Raw genomic sequence first — 21422 nt, 5'->3', positions numbered from 1 at the left:
ATAAAAAATTAATTTTGGAAGTTCGGTTATAAAATAATTTTTGGAATTAATTTATAGCAGATTTATGTTAGTGGCATTATTCTTTGGGATGATTCAGCAATATTATAAATAATGTCTTCTTCATCAGCTGTATGCGAGGATTCGTCATTTCGATTTATTGACAAGTTCTTATAGTAATCGTGTTTATTAGGAGGAATGAACCTTAGCAGGTCCATCATGTCTCTCCATTTTTCCTTTGTCACAGTTCTATCTCTAGGATATAATAAAGGCTGATCTATATTTTTCAAACTTTGCGGTCTACCCACTAAAGATTTTCTTATATTAATGACTTGAAATTCTGTATCTTCATTATGGTCACATTTGAATTGTATGAGATAGGGTTTGGACCTTTCTAATTTTTTTTCAGCCAATTTACTGAAAGCCCTGTTACGGTTACTTTTCTGTTAATGATAGACTGTTCTAAAGGTTTTGTTGACAAAAAATATTAGTGAGTCATTTGGATTAGATGAAACGACGATTTCTTTTTACATGTTTTGATTATATGGTACCAATCATCTGGTGAAAAAATGTTGTGATTTTTTTTCGCGCATGACTCAATAATGGCAAAATCTGAGTCATTGGGCAATAGCTGTGTCCACTTACCAAAAATTTCATGTCAATTGATTCAGCTTTGATTTCCGTGCTTTGAAGAAGTTTCAATAAACTTAAGACGGTTTTAATATTTCTGTTTTGACCGGTACGAATCAGAATATGTTATTATTTTTTCGAAGTTTGCAGCGTAAGTCTTTATGTACTTTTTTAGACAAGATGAAATTTCTTGAGACCCACGAGATCCTTCAGTTTCTGGCCAAACAAGCATGTGGCTTATATTTTTATTGAATTCATGACATCCAAAATAATAAACATATAAATTTCACTTATAATAAGCTACAGATGTGGTCAACTTGGGAAAGGCTAAAACTTTTTCCAAGTCAAAAGAAAATTTGAACAATTTTTCCGATGTTGCCATTCGATGGGCAGCCATTTGACTGCGAGCCCGTTCAGCCTCTTCTAAGTGTTTTTCCTTTTCAATTTTTGCCATCTTAATTCCCACATCGTCTGAAGATTGAATTTTTATTTGGAAAGCATCACAAGTTTGACATGTATCCTTTGATGGTTGTTTAAAATGTTAATTAAATTTTGTAGAGAACACATTATAGTAATATTTTTCTTTCACTGGTGCTACGTTTTCCTTTTCACATTCTGTGACATATAGTTCATACATCTTCTTAGTAGTTAAGTCAGGATTCAAATATTGTCGTCTTGGATTATGAGCTCTGGTGTAGTGACTACTATAGGCTGGAAATGACTTTATATGCTTTATAACATTTGTATCGTCTATTTTATTGCTTGCAACGCGACCTTTGCGTTTATCAACCAAAGATGTGACTTGCTCTTTAGAACAACAATCGCATATCCTCCCGTCACTCACCTGATAAGTGCCTCTAAAATATTTCTTACAAACGGTAATATCAAGTCCCTCTTTTCGAAAGTAATATGTAAACGAATGTGATCTTCGTTCTTTAGTTCTTTTCGTAGGGCGCCTTCTTTTTATTTCGTTAACTTTGATACAACCTCAAGCTGACTATTTAATCTATAAAATTCATGGCAGCCTCTCTCTCATCCGAAATAATTTTTTGATTGCAATTTTGACGGCATCTGCATTGTATATCGACAAACGTTTTTGCAGGTATTAATTTTCCTTCCCTAATCCAGTATGCCAAACCTTTTATTCTGTTATGATTTTGTAAAGTTCGTATCCATTTAAGAGGATTACGACTTCTTTTGCTCCCAATCGATGTGTTTGTTGGGTTTGTGCTATTGCAATCCGATGAATCCGAGGAAAACGATAAACGTCTTCTTAACCCAGAATTTCTGTTGATAAATCGTATTGAAGAAACATCCATTACTAAATACGCATATATACTTTTATACTCATCTAAGTTTTCAATTACAATTTTCCACAATATAAAATATAAAAACTGAACTCAAACTGTAAAAAATAATTTATATATTTATAAAAAATAGCATTCGTCTCCGATTTTGAGTTAGTTTAAGAAAATTTCAAACATATTGAAGACAATTTTTATAATTACTACAGTATATCGAGACTGGTAACCCTGCGTTGTGAGAGAGCAATCAGCTGACTCGTTTCTATGGGAAACTTCTAAATCGTAAGAGATTCTACGGCATTGTACGGTAAAGCGGGCGGTAGAAACCGTGTTGGCTAACCATTTATGTTGCGCTCTCATAAGATAGGTCGTATCAGCTGATTCGGGCTTACGTTGTTCGCTGTTCCAGCTATTAAAAATACACAGTAATATACAGCGTGCGAGATCATTGCTATACTAACTACCGCTTGCATTGTGCTTCTTTTTATCTGTTTACCGATGCGATTTTGTTACGAATATTATTGAGGGGGGGAGAGCATCTTCGGCCGTTTAAAAACAAATAAGCGTCGATGCACGGCCAACACAGATACGACGCTACTGAACCGATTTATACTAGAGTATGGAGTTAATCGAAATGGCTTCTGCAATAAATTACTTATAATTATAATAATTAATTACTTCAGTTGCCAAAAAAAATTGCCATTTAACGGTGCTAATATTTCAGGAAAGTTATTATAAGTATAAAGAGTTAAGACTATACCAAGGGCTTTGACAATTAAATTTAAGATTTTTCAAAAAGTGGAGTTAATCGATGTGTGCATTGAGCGGCTTATAATGAATACCCCGAAGGCAAACATAATATTCATCTACGATATGCAGACGAGTTCAATAAATTGGTAGCGCCTTTCTTAACGAAGAAAGCAAAACAATTTTATATACAGGGTTTGTCCGAAAAGTAATTGTAAAAATACTGAATTGAATTAGGCTCCTTCTGCGTCAATACAGCGCTGCCAACGCGATTCCTAAGCATTGAAGGCGTCACGGAAGGCATTCTCCGGAATAAGCTTGAGAGCTGAGGCACATGCTGCTTGGATCCCATCTGTCGTCTGAAAATACTCGGAAGATTGCCACTTTGTCTCGGGATCATACTAAAAGATCCATGATTCGTCACCTGTGATTATGTTCTTCAAAAACTGGGGGTCGCTTGCACACATGTTCAAATTTTCTAGGCTCACTTCAACTCACCGCAATTTCTGGTCGTCAGTGAACACTTTTGGGACCATCTTCGCATGTTCAAGTGCTCCGTCACAATGTCATGAACCACAAAATTTTATAAATTTAACATCTGGGCAATTAAACGAATACTTAGTCGACGGTCTGAGTTCAAAATTGAGTCACATAGTCGGTGTTTGTCGAAGTCACAGGTCTCCCAGCACGGCCTTTATTAGCGACCTCTTCCCGGCCCTCCAAAAAGGTCTGGTGCCACTGAAACACACCACTTCTTGCAAAAGCAACATTTTGGTAAGCCTGCTTGATCATTTCAAACGTCTCTGTCGCAGATTTACCGAGATTCACACAGAATTTAATCGCGTACCTCTGTTCTATCGAACGCTGTATTTTTGGCTTGCACCGCCATCGCGGCGGAAGAAAATAAGTCCTATTACTTTCCGTACAAACCCGGTACGTATATATATATATATACATTCCCGCTGACTTTTGGTAATCCCGCAGTCAACAGAACCGATCGTGGTAATGTGTTGTTTAAATGTTAATTCGTCTTAAGTGAAAAGTAAAACTTTTTTACTATTTATATATTTATTGACACATGCGCATGTATATACAGTGGGCCAATAAAGTTTATATTGTATACACCTAGTTCTATTAAATTACGACACATTTATATTTTTTAAAATGAATAAATTTTGTGTTTTTTTTATCAATTTCAATATATGTACATATATTTAGCATTAAATAGAGCATATCAATAGTTTTTTACACAATTAAAAAAAATGAAAGCTAAAGCTTAAAATGCGCCTAATTCACATCAAAAAAGTTGACGTACACCAATGATTATTTATACAAATCAAAAGTAATTACTACAATAGTTTTAGCGGTTTTTGGCCTACATATTGTTGCTATTATTGTCCCTAGACATCGACGCATGCTCTCCACTCGATTTCTAGTATTATTTACAGATATTTTGACTCCCTAAGTCGATGATCCAGTTGTTTGGCCTTATTTTGATGAAATTCGATGTTTTCGAATACGGGTTTTCAAAAAGTTCCAGATATTTTTAATAATAATAGGATTAATGTCTGGTGATTGCGGGACCTATGAAGTTATTTTTAATTCCGTAACAACCATTCACATACAAAATAAGACGTGTGTTTTGGGTCTTTATCCTGTTGTTAATAGAAGTGGCTGCTATTAACAGCCGATTTAAGCACACTTAAAATTAAAATTTTTTTGTTAAAATGTTCAGATATATGCTGTTTCCATTTTTGAAATGTACCCAAAACAATAAATCCCCAAACAGTAGGGAATGTATTGAATAGTGCTCATAGTGGTCATAGACGAATCGCACGTCGTTAGCCATACACACATAAGTAAGATTATTAAAAAGAAGAAGTCGGTGGTTGCTAAACAATATTTAAAGAAACCCTTTTGGTGTTGGGAAAACATTGTGCTCACCGACGAATCATAATTTAATATATTTCGTTTTTTCTTGAAATTGATAGAAAAAACCACAAAATTTATTCATTTTAAAACAAATCGTGTCGTATTTAAATAGAACTAGGTGTATGTAAATTTTATTGGTCCAATGTAAATAAAATACATAAAATATCTGCTATAGTTATTTGTTTTTGCAATTAGTTAGCAAATTGTGCTTTTAATACCGGCACATAATCATCGTATTGCGCCTGATAAAGGCTTCCAGCGATCGGATCGCCCAAATTATGTTTTGCAATGGAATCTCTTGTCGTCACCTTTACACGACCTTCAAGAGACCTGCACAAACACATATAAAATTAAAAAATATTTTAAATTATTACATAAAATGTCAAACTCAAGTAAAAGTTTGAAAATTTTAATATTTCACTTACGTTTTTGGTATAAATTTTGTACTTTCAATCTTGTCCGTTTGCTTGAAGACTAAGAAAACATAACGGTGTAAGCCAGTACCCTCTGGTGGACCAGAACCAATGTATTCCGCAACAGTTTGACCTTCCGCTACTTTATTGCCTGGAATATTAATAACCAACCAGTGTAAAATTTCCCGACTAGTTGGTTCGGCACGTGATGGTGCATCGGGGTCCACCATAATCAAAGTATACAGAACATCATCCTCCGCCTCCCAACTGACTGTGGGTTGATCCTTAACCTGAGTGGGGGTCAGTTCTTTACCAAGTTCTACTTTAACACCACTTGAATAAGTAACCTGGTTTATTTATTATATTTATAATTATTTCGACTTATTTCGTATAAAAATAAACTTTAGAAGTCACCTGTAGTAAACCTTTTGGCTTATTGTCAATAATATCCGGAACTATGCCACTTGAATCCATTTGCGTATACGTCCACTGTTTGCTTGAATATGACTGAACAGTATAACATTTTTAAGTTTTTCATTACTATTTTAATCAGTGCATGAATATATTTTGATTTGATTTCGGTAAGCCACTACAAATACTGCAAGTACTGATAACAGTATCTACTAGTAGTTTTTTAACTCTCTTATCTCTATGGATATATAATAAATGTGTGAGTGTAAAAAAATTGCATTTATAAATATGTATACATACATATATTATATTATTTAATGACACCCATCAATATCTTTATGTTTGTATTACATATAGTATGAATGGTATATAAAAATTTCGTGTCATGTTGCTTGTCCTAACACCTAAAAGTGCAAATGTTTGTTATTACAAATTATTTGGGGTGAAATAGGGTATGGTAGTTATCCAGATATACATAGTTAAGCTACCACACCATACCAAACAACGTGAGCAAATTTGAGCGAGATGTGGTAACCAACCTTGAGGGAACCTTGATGGATTCACCTCAAGGTAACCGTTTTAAGAGCTTAACAAGGGTGCAGTGCAAGAGGGCGACTATCTTGGAGTAAGCAGCTCGCTATATAAACATGATTAACGAAACTAACTTCCCAACTGGAATTTTCTGGTTGCCATGTAAAAATATAATTCCCAAGAAAGGACGCTCAGAGCAAGCTCAATATGCATCTGAAATGCTGGCACTCTTAATAATAAGAGAAATGCTGCTATCTAGCTGATGACTGTACTTTGAAAATGCAAAGCCGATTTTACCGGACTGCAGGAAACGGAATAGACAAGACATGGCTGCACGAAATTGGTATAGGATATGTGTTTGGTCGAAGGCTTCGTTACCTTGTCTCTAGGTTTATCCCGATGAACGAAAGGACAGCGATAGTCTGCATCAAATCTAAATTTCATTATATAAGTCTAATTTGTGCACGCCTAACAGAAGAAAAGGACGACGAAACGAAGGAGCAATTAGACTTCACGACAACACTTCCAACAATGGAGAGAGGCTGGTGTATTTCGCCGAACGCGAGGCATCTAAAAATCCATAAATTTATCTGGATGTCAACTGAATAAAATACTCGCAACCAAATTGATCATATTGTTCTAAAAGGAAGACAAGCTATTTTAGTATGCAATGAAGTAGTAAGAGTAACTCGTTTTTTAAATCAGAAAACTTTAATTTAATTCAAAAATAGAAAAGGCGGTCGTACTTTTCACAGGGATCCAAATAATTTCTTCGGCCCTATCTATTGGACCATAATAAGCTTCAATTAGATAGTTTATAGCATGTATGCCTGACTTCATTTCCACTCGGTATACTATTACAAAAACTCCAAGTATTCATACATCCCTGAATACTGACAAGGAGTCATGGATTTCATATTCGACGGTCTAGAGCATTTATTGGTTGTGTATTCAGAGTGTACAAAGTATACACGGGTTATTCACTTAAGCGAGGGAAGACTCGTAAAAACATTTGGCTTATTGACTACAATACAGTGACAAAATTACACATTTATTTTTTAGATCCCGTATGTATTTTCGGATTTGATCTGAACAGTAAAATATTTGTTCATATTTGACCCACTGTAAGTATGAGACAAATATCTCTCATACAATTTTGATATGGGCATATATTGATCGATTGATCACCCAAATAATACTAAGACAAACTAAAGTAGATGTAAAAGGTCGAAAATTTTAATATTTCACTTACGTTTTTGATATGAATTATTCACTCTCAATCTTGTCCGGCTGCTTGAAGACAAAGAACATACTGTCTACTGTCTCTTAGTGGAGAAATAGTATTGTTGCAGCAAGAGTCTATGTTACCCTTCAGAAGTCTACAGTCTCGAATTGGTTTAACTCATGCCATATTAATGTTCGGTTTAGATATTGAAAATTTATTTTTTTTACCGATAGTACCAATATCTAGTACTTATGTATGTATACCTCAAGTTCATGTTTATAAATAAAATAAGAAATAAATATTTTATAATTATTTGTTTTTGCAATTAGTTAATAATTTGTGATTTTAATATCGGCACATAATCATCGTATTGCGCCTGATAAAAGTTTCCAGCGATAGGATCACCTAAATTATATTTTGCAATGAAATCTCTTGTGTTCGTTCTAACGCGACCTTCACGCGACCTTCATACAAACATATAAAATTTAAAAAATATTTTAAATTAAATACTCAAGTAGTGAAAGTTTAATATTTTACTTACGTTTTCCGAATGAATTTTGTACTTTCAATTTTGCCCGCCTGCTTGAATACTAAGAAAACATAACGGTGCAAGCCACTGCCCTCTGGGGGACCAGAGCCAATATATTCTGCCACGGCTTGACCTTCAGCTACTTTATTGCCTGGAATATTAATAACCAGCCAGTGTAAAAATTCCCGATTAGTTGGGTTGGCACGTGATGGAGCATCGGGGTCTACCATAAACAAAGTATACAGAGCGTCATCTTCCGCCTCCCAACTGACTGTGGGCTGATCCTTCACCTGAGTGGGGGTCAATTCCTTACCAGATTCTACTTTTACACCACTTGGATAATTAATCTGTACCAATTTTATTCAAGAAATTATAATTTTTTCTTGGCTTATTCGTAATAAACGTTTGTAGTTACCTGCACTAGACCTTTAGGTCTGGTGTCAATGATGTCCGGAATTATACCACTTGAAATCATTTTGCGTCCACCTCCACTGCTTACTTGAATATGACTAAATATCAGTATAACAAAACTCTCATAACTACTACTTAAATCAGTGCATGAGTATATTTTTAATCAATTTTGGTAAACCACTCCAAATTCTGCTAGTCTGATAACAGTATACATATACTATTAACTATTACTAATATGACTTTATCCATTTTTATGTAAAAAAATCTCAGCTTTCTGATAAAAATATTTTCAGAATCCAAAAAAAATTTCAAAATCCAAAAAAACCATGTTTTTTCCAAAAATCCCGCTTTTTGTGCTCTTCCCCCACTTTTTTTTCAAAATTGACATTTTTATTCAATTCCTCGTTAAATTTTACATAAGAATCAGTGTTCAAAAATATGGGACTCTGATCCCATCAACAGCAAAAAAAATGCAAAGTTGTCGCTATACGCCGCAGTGTGTTCGCTTAGAAGGTTGTGTGAAAGAGGTAAATGTGTAAATTGTATTCTAAGACTTGGATTAAAAGAAATCACTGTCTTCATTCAAAAAAATATGCACCGTATACCGACAACTTTGCATTTTTTTTTGCTGTTGATGGGATCAGAGTCCCATATTTTTGAACACTGATTCTTATGTAAAATTTAACGAGGAATCGAATGGAAAAGTCAATTTTGAAAAAAAGTTGGTGGAAAAGCATAAAAAACCGGATTTTTTGGAAAATAATGTTTTTTTTTTTGAATTTTGAGCGTCAACTTTGAATTTTTTTTGCTGTTCATGGGATCAAAGTCCCATATTTTTGAACACTGATTCTTATGTAAAATTTAACGAGGAATTGAATAAAAATGTCAATTTTGAAAAAAAAGTGGGGGAAGAGCACAAAAAGCGGGATTTTTGGAAAAAACATGGTTCTTTTGGATTTTGAAATTTTTTTTGGATTCTGAAAATATTTTTATCAGAAAGCTGAGATTTTTTTACATAAAAATGGATAACTTCAAAATTTTTTTCACTCAATTTTGAGGTCGTTAAAAAATAAAAGAAAAAGTCATTTTTTTGTTTGATCTCAATTTGAAGTACGCGCCAAAAATCAATGGAGCAACTTTGGCCACTAAAAAGTTTACAGATATTCTTATTTTAGTCTATATTATGATATTCTAAAGTTTCGTCAAAATCGGAGAACCACGGGTACAAAACCATGTCGCCAATTGATGGAATGGCCCATATGTATGTATATTAATATATGATATTATGATATTTATTCTATGAATAAATAAATAAGGAAGGACTAAGTTTGAAGCCGGTGTAATATCTATTTGGGAAGAAGGGTAGTATTGAACTGATTTTCTCTCTTTTTGGCGGCACCACATACGGAAGACGATGCTCTCTGAGTTTCATTAACGAACCTCAGACACCATCACCAATATACGAGAAGTAAAGTCAAACGGATATTTGAAGATTTTATCCATTACTGTTACTGTTACTGTTATTATTAGGAAATCGTACTCTCTCAACTTCATTAAGACAACTGACCTATTGACGAATTTGTGCGGTATAAAGCCAACCGTACGTTCGAAACTGTTTACATTAAGTATACAGGGTTTTCCGGAAAGTAATAGGACTGAGTCGATTTAAAAAAATTTATTGAACCAAACTTTACTATTCTTTAAAAATTTTCAAATTAGCAGCAGAAGAAGCTAGGGCGATTTTAAAGCATTGAAGGCGCCACGGAAGACATTCTCCGGAATAGCCTTGAGAGCCAAGATGCATGCTGCTTGGATCCCATCTGTCATCTCAAAATGCTTACTTTTCATCGGCCCTTAAAGGCAAGGAAACAAAAAAAGTCTCCCAGCATGGTCTTCATCAGCGACCTCTTCCCGGCCCTCCAAAAAAGCCTGGTGGCACCGAAACACACCATTTCTTGCTAAAGCTACATTTCACTTAAAAGTGGGCGGTGCCATGCCCATCGTCCTATTTCCCTCTCTTTAAAAGACCTCTCATACCATCTCGGAGGTACAATTTAATGGCTCTGGAGTAGTAGTTTTTCACAGTACCGTTATGTGTGTAATGGCCGGGATTACATACTATTTGATCCATTTTTACTCTGTCGGTGGAAGCGAATTTAGTTGTAGGTTTTTCAAATCTTTTACCCACTGGTGCACCTTGCTATGCAATCCAATGTACCAAACAACAGCTTTATATTTCTAGTTATATATTATATGGTTATAGTTCTTAATTTAGTTCTTGGGTATAGCATACTGTAGGTTTTCGATTAAAGGCGTTTTGTGAGTAGTCCGAGTTTACCAAAGAAGACATGTTGCAAGTTTTATTAAGATATATCTTAATTTTTACACAATATATGCACATATACATATCGTCACCTGAAATGCAAAATAACGTATCATCAAAAAATTCGAAATTGAGTGTCTTATTGATTACGCTTCACTACTTCAAATTATATACATAATTTTAAATATGTTCAACATTTTCTGGTTCTGCGGTCATATATAAATCAGTTTTAACCAATATTAATATTTTGTTTCACTCATGTTCCATTTTATTCCGTGTTTCATTCATGCCACTGTAAATTTCTGAAAATGTTGTTACGTTAATTTGCATTTCAGGTGACGATATACACTTGCCAGAAAGAGTCTACGTACACTAGATAAAATAAAGGAAACATGAAGTCTTTTGGCTAGTAAAAATTTTATATTTGAAACATTCTATTAACATACATACATATACAGTAGAATCCGGTTATAACGACTCCGCTTATAGTGTCCGTCCGGTTATTGCGACAAAAACTCGATGGCTTGGTTGGTCCCCATACAAACTTATATGAAAGAGCCTCCGCTTAGTACGTCTCCGCTTTTAGCGACTAACCGCTTATACCGACGAAATTTTTCAGAATTCAACCGGATATAGCGACGAAAAAAAAAATTCAGCAAAATAATGCCAACAATTTTAAGCATCAAACGACGCAATTAGAAATGTATGTATTTATCAGTGATCGGCACCCTTGCTTGTGTGCATAGCAGCTACTCTCACTACTCTCTGTCAGTTTTAGCCGTCGCCTTAGCAACGCTGCTGCTAGAGAGAGATAGTCGAAGTGCAATGCTGACGTCACACAAATGTTTACAGCGTGCGTGTGCAGACCACATAGTCTATTCGATAGGATGTCCCGTTATATTTATAGCTTTTTCTGCTTTTTTCCAATTTTCCATTTTTTGAATGCGTAAATTCGCCAAATGTGAGCTAATGCGCAAAATGCGTAAAATGCACAAAATGCGCATTAAGGAAGTCATTCAGTTTAAGCTCGACACTTGTGCATTACACCCGCAAAATGTCTCAAAAACGAAAGTGCTTCTCTGTTGAAGAAAAAATGCAAATTATTCGGCACCTGGAAGCCGGTGAGCGCAACGTTACTCTGGCAAAAGAATTCTGCGTAGGCCATACAACAATTGCCACAATCAAAAAAAAAAAAATAAATAAAGAAAAAATTAAAACGTTATTTAATAGTAATATCTTAAAGCCGAAACGCGTCAGAGCTTCAACTCAAGATCAAGTGGACAAAGCATTGTTACATATACAGTGGTTCATATTGCAACGCAGTCCAGGAATCCCATTAAGTGGTCCACTGCTTCAAGAAAAAGCAAATTTTTTCGCTAAGCAATTTAAAATTGAAAATTTGATTGAATATGTTCTTATTGACAATGGTGTAGCGACTTGTGAGGAACCTTCCGAAGACAGAATTGTTGAAAATATATTAGATGATGGACAGGATAGCGACGACAACGAAGATTGAAATGAAGATGAGTCAGCACCTAGCGTTTTGGAGGCACTGAAGGCTGCAGAACTGCTAAATAGATTTGTCCATTCGAATTTTAATGACGAGAGTTTAACGCACAACATCTCTCGTTTAAATTAAAAAAAATACTGATTATTTAAATTAAGAATAAAAAGTAAAAGAAAAGAAATTAATCTAGTTATATTAAGTTTATGAATATCCGTTATATGTATGTATACGACCTATTTTGAAAAACCAAGGTTATTGAATTAAATTTTTTGTTTTGATTTAAAAATTAATTTGTTTTATTTTAAAAACCTATTACGAACAAAAAAATTGTTTTTTGCTCCTTCTGGTTATTGCGTCCTCCGGGTATAACGACGTAAAGTCGTCGGTCCCTTGAAAGTCGTTATAACCGGAATCTACTGTACTTATATTATTTCTAAATTTTTTGGAAAAAAAACTAAAATAATTCAGTCAAAAGAGCAGAAAAAGTCTCCGTACATAACATAGTTTAAATTAATCAATTTTTTCTGTTTAAAAATGAGGTATTGCTGTGCTGGCGAATCCTTCGCTCGAGCAAATCCCACAAATGCTCTATAGGATTAATATCCGGGGATTAGGGTGGCTTTACATTGTTTGCTGAATGTTTGGATCGTTGTCATGTGGAAACCAAAAATCTTTACCAAGCTCCAACCGTTCAACACATATCTTCATAATTTTCAAAATATTTAAATAAATATCCAAACGGGGTTAGATCGCCGTAATGTATTCATATTAAAATTTGACCTACAATATAATATAACGGCTTTTGAAGTAAAAAAAGTCCCTACGCTAAAGGGGGAATTCCCTTTTAGGAGGTGTACGGAAACCTTTTCTAGTCTGAAGTGTTGCCTTATTTTGTTTTAAGCGTAAAAACAAATAATTTACTAGTTACCATTTTGAAAAGGGCAGCATGATACAATAGGGGTATTCAGACCAGCTTTGTTAATTCGTTAGTCGTAGTTTTTTACGTGGATTATGTTTTTGTAAAATTAACAGATTATCGTTTTACCGAGCAACGAAGTACCAGACTGGCAAGCATGATAGTTTTTTTGTTACTTGGTAACATCACTCAGCTGTTTTGTTTGCGCTGTTGCCTCAAAAGAGTAACTTAATTCTTTGCCAAAAAATACATTTGCTGTCTACTAAAAATTAGTTTCTGACAAAATTTTCAAAAGTAAGTATTTAATATAATTGAATCAGCTGTTTTGAAACAAAATTTACTACTACTGATGTATAGCAAAAAGTATGTGCACAGTTAAGTGTTTTAACCGAGTGTCAATTAACGAACTATCAAGTTAACAAGTTCGGTCTGAATACCCCTAATGATATTATGTACATATATGATATGATAAAATTATTTTCATGTACGTATTGAGACATTTTCTGGCAAGTGTATATATAATTTCATATCTATCTCGTTTTAGTTTTAGAAGTAAGATATTAATTCCTTTATGATTACATTAATTAATTTGAGATCATATTGTTATTACTGTTTCTTATCCCCAACGCTTATGAGTAAATGTGGTTAAAAACAACACTAACATATGTGATCGATAAATCATCGACTTAATGACTTAGTGTTGATATTCTTTAGTGAGAATCAGCTGTTCACCTGTTTTTTTTTTTTGTTTTTTGTTATTGTTCCTTCGGTTTAGGTTTTTTTTTCAATTTTTCTGATTTTTCTTATCATTGAGCAACTGGACATAATTTCTACTCCATTTAATTACCTAGAATTGCGTAATGCTTCAAGTACGACCAACTCTGTATAGCCGAATCCTAAAGCCGTTGATAAATTGTACTATGTCGCAACGCAATAACCACATAGAAACAAAAGTAAAACTTAGCAACGGCATTACCATCAATTATGTACAGACGGGCAAAGGTGACAAAAACGTATTGCTAATGCCGGGTGCACTTGGCACTGCCTGGACAGATTTCAAACCACAAATTGAAAAACTACCTGAGCTGCTACCAAATCATACAATAATTGCATGGGATCCGCCCGGTTACGGAAAGTCGGTACCGCCAGAACGACGCTTTGATCTCGACTTTTTCCAAAACGATGCACGTTGTGCTGTAGACCTTATGCGGGCTTTAGGAAAACCCAAATTTTCTATACTAGGATGGAGTGATGGAGGCATAACTGGTATCATTGTGGCGGGTCGTTTTGTAGAGTGTGTCGAAAAATTAGTTATATGGGGTGCCGGTGCTTATTTGAATACAGATGAGGAAAAAGCAATGCGAGGCAAATACACAATAGTATTATAACACAATAAATTTATTTTACAGCATCTAATGGATTTTTTACAGATATACGAGATGTTCAGAAATGGTCACAACGGATGCGTGAACCAATGGAGAAAGTATACGGTGTAGAGGGATTTCCAAAATTGTGGTCTGCGTGGGTTGATGCTGTTGTTGCAATTTATAAAGAGCGTAAAGGAGACTTTTGTTGCACAGAAGTGACCCAAATAAAAGCGCCAACTTTTATATTGCATGGCAAGAAAGATCCCATGATTGCTGCCGAGCACATACCATATCTAAGGGAACGTATAAGAGATTGCAAGTAAGAAATTTCGTCTTTTTTCAATGTTTTATGAACATGTACATATGTATATTTCTGCGATAACTAGTTATTTGGTTATATACAGGCATGTGCTGCAAATCGTTTTCGCATGAAAGTGTCACACAAACACGTATTTGTCGTATTGTTTCGGTGGCAGTTTCATGCGAAAACGATTTGCAGTACATGCCCGATATTCTTCATATTTTCATAATATTTCAATTGTTTGTGATTAATAATTAATGCATTCCTATTAAATTTTTAGATATTATGAATTCCCCGAAGGCAAACATAATATTCATCTCCGTTATGCAGACGAGTTCAATAAATTGGTAGCGGATTTCTTAACGTAAAAGCCCTAACATCGTACTGAAACAAAAGAATTGTATATACATATGTATATCCGCTGACCTTTGGTAATCTCGCAGTCTACGGATCCGATTGTGGTATTGATTTATTTAAATGTTAACTCGTCTTAAGTGAAAAGTCAAACTTTTTATTTGATATATTTGTTAAACCATGCGTATGTACATAGTATATAAATAAAATACATAATTTTTGCAATTAGTTAACAGTTTGTTCTCTTAATACCGGCACATAATCATCGTATTGCGCCTGATAAAAGTTTCCAGCGATTGGATCACCCAAATTATATTTTGCAATGGAATCTCTTGTCGTCACCTTTACACGACCTTCACGAGACCTGCACACACATTAAAAAATATTTTAAATTATTGCATAATATGTCAAACTCAAGTTTGTGCAAAAGTTCGAAAATTTTAATATTTTACTTACGTTTTAGGTATGAATTTTGTACTTTCAATCTTGCCCGGTTGCTTGAAGACTAAAAAAACATAACGGTGCAAGCCACTGCCTTCTGGTGGACCAGAACCCCTATATTCCGCAACAGTTTGACCTTCCGATAATTTATTGCCTGGAATATTAATAACCAACCAGTGTAAAATTTCGCGATAAATTGGTTCGGCACGTGATGGTGCATCGGGGTCTACCATAAACAAAGTATATAGAGCATCATCTTCCGCCTCCCAACTCACTGTTGGTTGATCCTTTACCTGAGTGGGGGTCAGTTCTTTACCAAGTTCTACTTTAACACCACTTGGATAAGTGACCTGGGTTATTTATTATATTTATTATTATTTCGACTTATTTCGTATAAAAACAAACTTTGGAAGTCACCTGTAGTAAGCCTTTTGGCTTATTGTCAATAATATCCGGAACTATGCCACTTGAATCCATTTGCGTATACGTCCACTGTTTGCTTGAATATGACTGAACAGTATAACATTTTTAAGTTTTTCACTACTATTTTACTCAGTGCATGAATATATTTTGATTTGATTTCGGTAAGCCACTACAAATACTGCAAGTACTGATAACAGTATCTACTAGTAGTTTTTTAGCTCTCTTATCTCTATGGATATATAATAAATGTGTGGGTGTAAAATAATTGCAATTATAAATATGTATATATATTATATCATTAAATGACACCAATCAATATACATATTTATGTATGTATTTACATATTGTCATATACCAATACTCCCACTACCAACAACAGACACTTCTCTCTTCATTCTTTCTTTACCTGTCTTACTTACATATCTCTGACATCTCTTTTTCTCATTTCATAATTTCAATACTTGCTAATTGCTGAGGAGTTATCAATATTATTATTAGTATTTCAGATCGCAAGAAATGCAACAAGAAGCAATCAACATAACGAAATAACCAATTTGTTTATGAAGAATTTCGTTCATTGGAAAAAAATAATATTTTCAAATAAGGATACTCCCGATGTCTGCCATTTTTACTCACTGAGTGATGTATAACATTCAATTAATACTTATTTATTTATTCATTAATTTGCTTATCAATACGACGAAAATGGTCAAATATGTCTTAAATTTTCATTTAACAAGTGCATATTATTTATAAAAAAGAAAAAGAAAACATACACGTACTCTAGGAAAAATTGTCGGAAATATACAAGACGGCTAAGAATTAAAAGGCGTAGACACAAAACATAGGTAGATACATAATTCAACTATTTTTGAATAATATTTAATATTTATTTGTCATAACTATCAATTCAACACTTTTAACATAATTATAATATTTCTATATGTTCGAGATTTGTGTACTTGATTGATTTTATTATCCTACATATATGTTTATACTTATACAACAGAGAAATGAGAAGTTACGTTAATTGAATCTAACAGTTTAGACAATTATTTGCAGGTTTACATAAATTAACTAATACGAGTAATACATGTATTTGAGTAGATGCACCGGCACAAATTTTTAATGCTCCTCTTTCAGACCGAATTTAACACTTTGTTATATTAAAACTTATATAGTTATACGTCCTTACTATTAACTTAATTTTCTTTTAACAGTATTCTTTTGAGGAGCATATCCTGTTTGGCTTTAATGCAATATTTTCAACTGTATTAAAATGGAACAACACAATTATTTAAAAAAAAATTCAGTTCTCCATTTACAAAAAATGTTTATAATATAGAAACGCCTAAGCAGATAACGTTAATAATTGAGAAAATAATAATTTTAATTATAAAAGGTATAAAATTGAGGAATATACAAAGATATAATAGCAGTTGTGATTGAATAATAATATGCATATATTTATGTAGGTAATGATGAATATACATTATAGAACTAGTGTGGAATATAATGTGTACAATTTAATTGCGAATACCAATCGGAAAATTGATTATTCTTCTACCCGACTTTGTCAATAAACTGTTTAACAGCGAGTTTCATAAAGCCCACTGCGACCAATGTAGCGTACCCATTTTACTACATCGTGGTCAGAGTAATTGAGCTTTGGCTCGAAGACTTTTAAATAACGTACTTTAAAGCCAGAGGGTGCGAATGGTACTTCAAAATTCATTGAAATGGGTGGGCGTGTCCATTTTTTCTTTGTATCTGTTTCTAGTAATTCGATTTCTGCTGAAAGTTGGGTTTCCTTCATGCCCGCCATACGTTTGATCTTCCAAACAATGGCATTATCCGAGGCTTTATATTTAGCTTTGCCTTTCAAACAAATCAACTGAACACCAGAAGTATTGAGTGGTGTGGGAATTTTTACTTCAATTTTTTGACCCAGTAGCGAGGGTTTGAAATTCGATTTGAGTACTACTTTAACTTCCATTTTAGTTCGGCCAACTTCACGTACAAGTGGAATTACTCGGAATGGCAACGAAATATCTTTTGTGGTACGATAGCGCATGAGTTCAAATTCTCCATCAGGTGGTATAAAACTAATGGAATGTTCCGTTTCGAATTTGCTCAATTTAACGCATTGATGAAACTGACAATCATCTATGACGACAACAGGTTTACCTGAACGTGAAGTTTCCGCTTCAGAGTTGCCACCGATACCACGTCCTTTGGATTCCATAACTATTTTATCGTTGATACCAAACTTACATTCAGGCATACCTGTTTTTATACGAATTAAAATATATTTATAATATTACCATAACTTTATTCTTAAGAAACAAAACATACCCGAAAGATACGATTTCATAACGACTTTTCCAGCTACATGGGCAGAGAGTACTTGCCCCTGGGGACTCATCAGCAGATTCACGTACTCCAACACGTCGAGGAAAAGTTCATTGCGACGGTATTTTATTCCTTCACGTCGCCAGCCGATTTGACCGGTCACTTGTGAGGTGATTTGCATTTGTTCCTCCTTAGTAGCCGATTTGATACCCTGTTGCGTGATGAACGTCTTCAGCGTGCCCGAGTCCGTGTTCTGCGGATAGCCAAAGTCGAGAATTTCGTCGAGCAGTTCATATATTAGAACAAAGTTGTTCTTAATATTTTCTTCGGAAATTTTACCAAAGTATGACTGCATAACTTCTATAATTTTCAATAGGAATTCAAATACCATTGCTGCATTCACATTTTGCTTTGTGACTGCAGCCAACCAGATATTAGCACGCTAAAAAGAGTACTTGTTGCAATGAAATAGTCATTATAAACTTATTTTATAACATATACCTTAATATGAAAAAAGCTGGTACGTGCGATATTTGTTACCGGGGAACGAACTTGCTGTCTTGCATGGATGACGTTGACACGAAAAGCATCAACTGCATTACGACCAATATCATCTCGATACACACGGCTAATTAATACCTCTCCCTTGTGGTTATATACAAATAATCCACCAATCATTTCTAATAAAGAACTTATTTATTTAGTAAAATCAATTAACACAATACGCCCAATTAAAGATAAATTTGTTAATTTTTCACTTTCAGCGATTATCGATCAACACCCTCTTTTTCAATACACTTGACAGCTGTCACCAAATTCGTTTCACACCACATAGTTGCATTTGACAAATATTATTTTTTCTTTAAAATTATTTATTTCTAAATTAAGCTTAGATTAAACTTATTTCTTACCTTAAAATTTAAGTCTGACTAAAATGCTTAAATTTCAGACAAATACAGAAATTATACTAATAAATGTACGATATTCCAAAATGATTTAAATAAGAATGTGACGTGAACGCTTCCATGCAACCGCAACCAACTTCCCTGTGCATGACTTTGCGGCTTGAATAACAAAAAAATATTTTTAGTGTGATATTGGCAAGTTGATTTGTGAATTAGGAATTCTGTCTTTTAATTATTGCTAAATAAAAATGCCTGTCGAAAACTTGGAAGAAGAAGGTTTGGAAAAGAACCCAAAACTCGAATTAGCTCAATATAAGTTTCTATTGTCTTTACCGGAGCATAAACAAGATGCTGCCTTAAAAGCAAAATTACTAGAAGCAGTTCGCGCTGACAACATGGCTCCTTGGTATGAACATATTTGTTTGGAACTTAATTGGCCAGTTGACAAAGATCTGCTTGCTCGTATGCGTGAACAAAACCGTCTTGAATTAACTAAATTGGATGACGCTATAGAAGATGCCGAAAAGAATTTGGGTGAAATGGAGGTACGAGAAGCAAATTTGAAGAAATCTGAATATTTGTGCCGAATTGGTGACAAAACTGCTGCCGAGACTGCCTTCCGTAAAACATATGAAAAAACGGTTTCTCTTGGACATCGTTTAGATATAATATTTCACCTTATCCGTCTTGGTCTCTTTTACTTGGACCACGATTTAATTACACGCAACATTGATAAGGCAAAGTATCTTATTGAGGAAGGTGGCGATTGGGATCGCCGCAATCGATTAAAGGTGTATCAAGGAATATACTCGGTCGCAGTGCGTGATTTTAAAGCAGCTGCTAATTTCTTCTTGGATACCGTAAGCACATTCACCTCATACGAACTGATGGATTATCCAACTTTTGTTCGCTACACTGTATATGTAGCAATGATTTCTTTACCACGTAATGAATTGCGTGACAAAGTTGTTAAAGGCGCTGAAATTCAGGAGGTACTTCATGGCCTACCAGATGTAAAAGAATATCTCTTTGCTCTATACAACTGTCATTATGCCGAATTCTTCAAACACTTGGCTGATGTAGAATTAGTATTACGTAGTGACTACCTAGCAAATCCGCACTATCGCTATTATGTACGCGAAATGCGCATCCTAGCATACACGCAACTGCTCGAGTCCTATCGTTCATTAACATTGCAATACATGGCTGAGGCATTCGGAGTGGATGTAGACTATATAGACCAAGAATTGTCTCGATTTATTGCTGCTGGACGATTGCATGCAAAGGTGGACCGTGTCGGCGGTATCGTCGAAACCAATCGCCCCGACAACAAAAACTGGCAATATCAGGCCACAATTAAACAAGGTGATCTGTTACTCAACCGTATTCAGAAACTGAGTCGCGTAATTAATATTTAAAATGAAAACTATTGTACCATTTATAGTAAACGTATTTGTATATGTATTTAGAAATGAGTAATAAACCAAATCGTTTCCCCAAAATTTATTTTATTAGAAAAAGTTTTTATAAACGTGTAACCTAATATTGTATATTGTCATAAAATGGTATTAAATTATCAAAAAAAAAAATAGGTAGATACAAATTCTTTGGATTTGGCTGTTGTACATTGAGTGTAACAAGTACGAGTATTTTTAAACATCGGTGCAATCTTCCTAAATATGGCGAAAATTGTTGAAATGGAAGTGCATCTTTGCTTTTGTCTTAAAAATAGTTTTGACCGTGTATATCTATTTCAGGAATCTCCAATTTCGTTTTTGCACTTCCACGTTGCAGCGTTATAGCTACTGTCGCGACTATTTATTTCTTTCTCAAAATCATTTGGTACGGCGGTCGTCGTAGATTGTCGAAAACCACAGTCCAATGGTCTAGATGTGTCTACATGTTCATCTATTATAGGTTGATTGTGTATGTTAGGAGTTATACGAGGAGGTGAGTTCGTGCCCCTGTCTTTTGTAAAATCGACAACACCAGGGGTATGGTGCTGCTGCTGTTGCTCTAAACATTCGTTTCGAAAGCTCTGCAGACTAGCGCTACCGTGCCCACTCATAGCCGCTGCTGTAGCTGCTGCATTGAGTAAACTGGTACTATGAGTAGCTAGTGCTGTAAAATTGCTTAAGTTATTTAAATTGTTGGTGTTGGTCCCATTAGTACTTTGACGCCTAATGTTTGTGCTAAGGTTTAACAGGGCATTCATCATTACTTTATTTCGTTGATAATCTTTGCGTAAATGCTGGCGTATTTCAGTGTGACAATGTTCGTTGTTGGTTACAATTATCTCGCCAGTATCAGTGGTGGTGACACGTGCCTTACAATTGAACTTTCGTGATAAATTACACTGCCAATACTTCTTATCCTTGCGCACGTATTGGATGCCAAATGTAT

At 34.5% G+C, this 21422-nt stretch overlaps 5 protein-coding genes across 6 annotated transcripts; 2 read left to right on the top strand and 3 right to left on the bottom strand.

Moving 5' to 3' along the window:
* Positions 1-1613: 1613 nt before the first annotated feature.
* LOC125776452 (phosphatidylethanolamine-binding protein homolog F40A3.3-like) lies at positions 1614-7361 on the bottom strand. 2 transcript variants are annotated; one of them, XM_049448371.1, is made up of 4 exons: positions 7218-7361; positions 5438-5530; positions 5036-5370; positions 1614-1914 (listed from the first exon to the last, which is right to left on the bottom strand). In XM_049448371.1, exons 2-4 carry the CDS (start codon positions 5495-5497, stop codon positions 1629-1631), a joined length of 681 nt encoding a protein of 226 aa, XP_049304328.1. In that variant the 5' UTR covers positions 5498-5530; positions 7218-7361; the 3' UTR covers positions 1614-1628. The 2 variants fall into 2 exon arrangements, with proteins under 2 accessions (XP_049304328.1, XP_049304329.1); XM_049448372.1 differs by lacking the exon at positions 1614-1914 and adding an exon at positions 4709-4940 and having other exon boundaries at positions 7218-7236.
* Positions 7362-7383: 22 nt separating this feature from the next.
* Positions 7384-15974, bottom strand: LOC105222811 (uncharacterized). The gene is made up of 6 exons (XM_049449244.1): positions 15745-15974; positions 15355-15689; positions 15126-15262; positions 8135-8283; positions 7732-8066; positions 7384-7654 (listed from the first exon to the last, which is right to left on the bottom strand). Exons 1-6 carry the CDS (start codon positions 15814-15816, stop codon positions 7516-7518), a joined length of 1167 nt encoding a protein of 388 aa, XP_049305201.1. The 5' UTR covers positions 15817-15974; the 3' UTR covers positions 7384-7515.
* LOC125776450 (valacyclovir hydrolase) lies at positions 13598-15126 on the top strand. The gene is made up of 3 exons (XM_049448369.1): positions 13598-14241; positions 14307-14562; positions 14825-15126. Exons 1-3 carry the CDS (start codon positions 13737-13739, stop codon positions 14910-14912), a joined length of 849 nt encoding a protein of 282 aa, XP_049304326.1. The 5' UTR covers positions 13598-13736; the 3' UTR covers positions 14913-15126.
* Positions 15975-16628: 654 nt separating the features above from the next.
* Positions 16629-18924, bottom strand: LOC105222812 (AP-2 complex subunit mu). The gene is made up of 3 exons (XM_011200293.4): positions 18616-18924; positions 18118-18556; positions 16629-18048 (listed from the first exon to the last, which is right to left on the bottom strand). Exons 1-3 carry the CDS (start codon positions 18790-18792, stop codon positions 17351-17353), a joined length of 1314 nt encoding a protein of 437 aa, XP_011198595.1. The 5' UTR covers positions 18793-18924; the 3' UTR covers positions 16629-17350.
* A 246-nt stretch (positions 18925-19170) lies between these two features.
* Positions 19171-20525, top strand: LOC105222814 (26S proteasome non-ATPase regulatory subunit 6). Its single transcript, XM_011200296.4, has one exon. It carries the CDS (start codon positions 19268-19270, stop codon positions 20435-20437), a length of 1170 nt encoding a protein of 389 aa, XP_011198598.1. The 5' UTR covers positions 19171-19267; the 3' UTR covers positions 20438-20525.
* Positions 20526-21422: the final 897 nt, after the last annotated feature.

This window comes from Bactrocera dorsalis, chromosome 2 (genome assembly GCF_023373825.1).
Source record: "Bactrocera dorsalis isolate Fly_Bdor chromosome 2, ASM2337382v1, whole genome shotgun sequence".
Classification (NCBI taxonomy): Eukaryota; Metazoa; Arthropoda; class Insecta; order Diptera; family Tephritidae; genus Bactrocera; species Bactrocera dorsalis.
This window is presented reverse-complemented; position numbering and strand designations above follow the sequence as displayed.

What these genes read in the sequence shown, in the direction of transcription:
- LOC125776452 (XM_049448371.1), bottom strand. Translation starts at nt 5,497, where the DNA reads ATGGATTCAAGTGGCATAGTTCCGGATATTATTGACAATAAGCCAAAA. An exon ending in AGCCAAAAGGTTTACTACAG is followed by an intron (nt 5,371 to 5,437) that starts GTGACTTCTAAA and finishes TAAATAAACCAG; the next exon opens with GTTACTTATTCAAGTGGTGT. An exon ending in ACAAAATTTATACCAAAAAC is followed by an intron (nt 1,915 to 5,035) that starts GTAAGTGAAATA and finishes ATTTATCAACAG; the next exon opens with AAATTCTGGGTTAAGAAGAC.
- LOC125776450 (XM_049448369.1), top strand. Translation starts at nt 13,737, where the DNA reads ATGCTTCAAGTACGACCAACTCTGTATAGCCGAATCCTAAAGCCGTTG. An exon ending in TGAGGAAAAAGCAATGCGAG is followed by an intron (nt 14,242 to 14,306) that starts GCAAATACACAA and finishes GATTTTTTACAG; the next exon opens with ATATACGAGATGTTCAGAAA. An exon ending in GAACGTATAAGAGATTGCAA is followed by an intron (nt 14,563 to 14,824) that starts GTAAGAAATTTC and finishes TTAAATTTTTAG; the next exon opens with ATATTATGAATTCCCCGAAG.
- LOC105222811 (XM_049449244.1), bottom strand. Translation starts at nt 15,816, where the DNA reads ATGGATTCAAGTGGCATAGTTCCGGATATTATTGACAATAAGCCAAAA. An exon ending in AAGAGAACAAACTGTTAACT is followed by an intron (nt 8,284 to 15,125) that starts AATTGCAAAAAT and finishes GATTAAAAATAT; the next exon opens with ACTCATGCACTGATTTAAGT. An exon ending in ACAAAATTCATTCGGAAAAC is followed by an intron (nt 7,655 to 7,731) that starts GTAAGTAAAATA and finishes GTTTGTATGAAG; the next exon opens with GTCGCGTGAAGGTCGCGTTA.
- LOC105222812 (XM_011200293.4), bottom strand. Translation starts at nt 18,792, where the DNA reads ATGATTGGTGGATTATTTGTATATAACCACAAGGGAGAGGTATTAATT. An exon ending in CCAGCTTTTTTCATATTAAG is followed by an intron (nt 18,557 to 18,615) that starts GTATATGTTATA and finishes TACTCTTTTTAG; the next exon opens with CGTGCTAATATCTGGTTGGC. An exon ending in TATGAAATCGTATCTTTCGG is followed by an intron (nt 18,049 to 18,117) that starts GTATGTTTTGTT and finishes GTATAAAAACAG; the next exon opens with GTATGCCTGAATGTAAGTTT.
- LOC105222814 (XM_011200296.4), top strand. Translation starts at nt 19,268, where the DNA reads ATGCCTGTCGAAAACTTGGAAGAAGAAGGTTTGGAAAAGAACCCAAAA.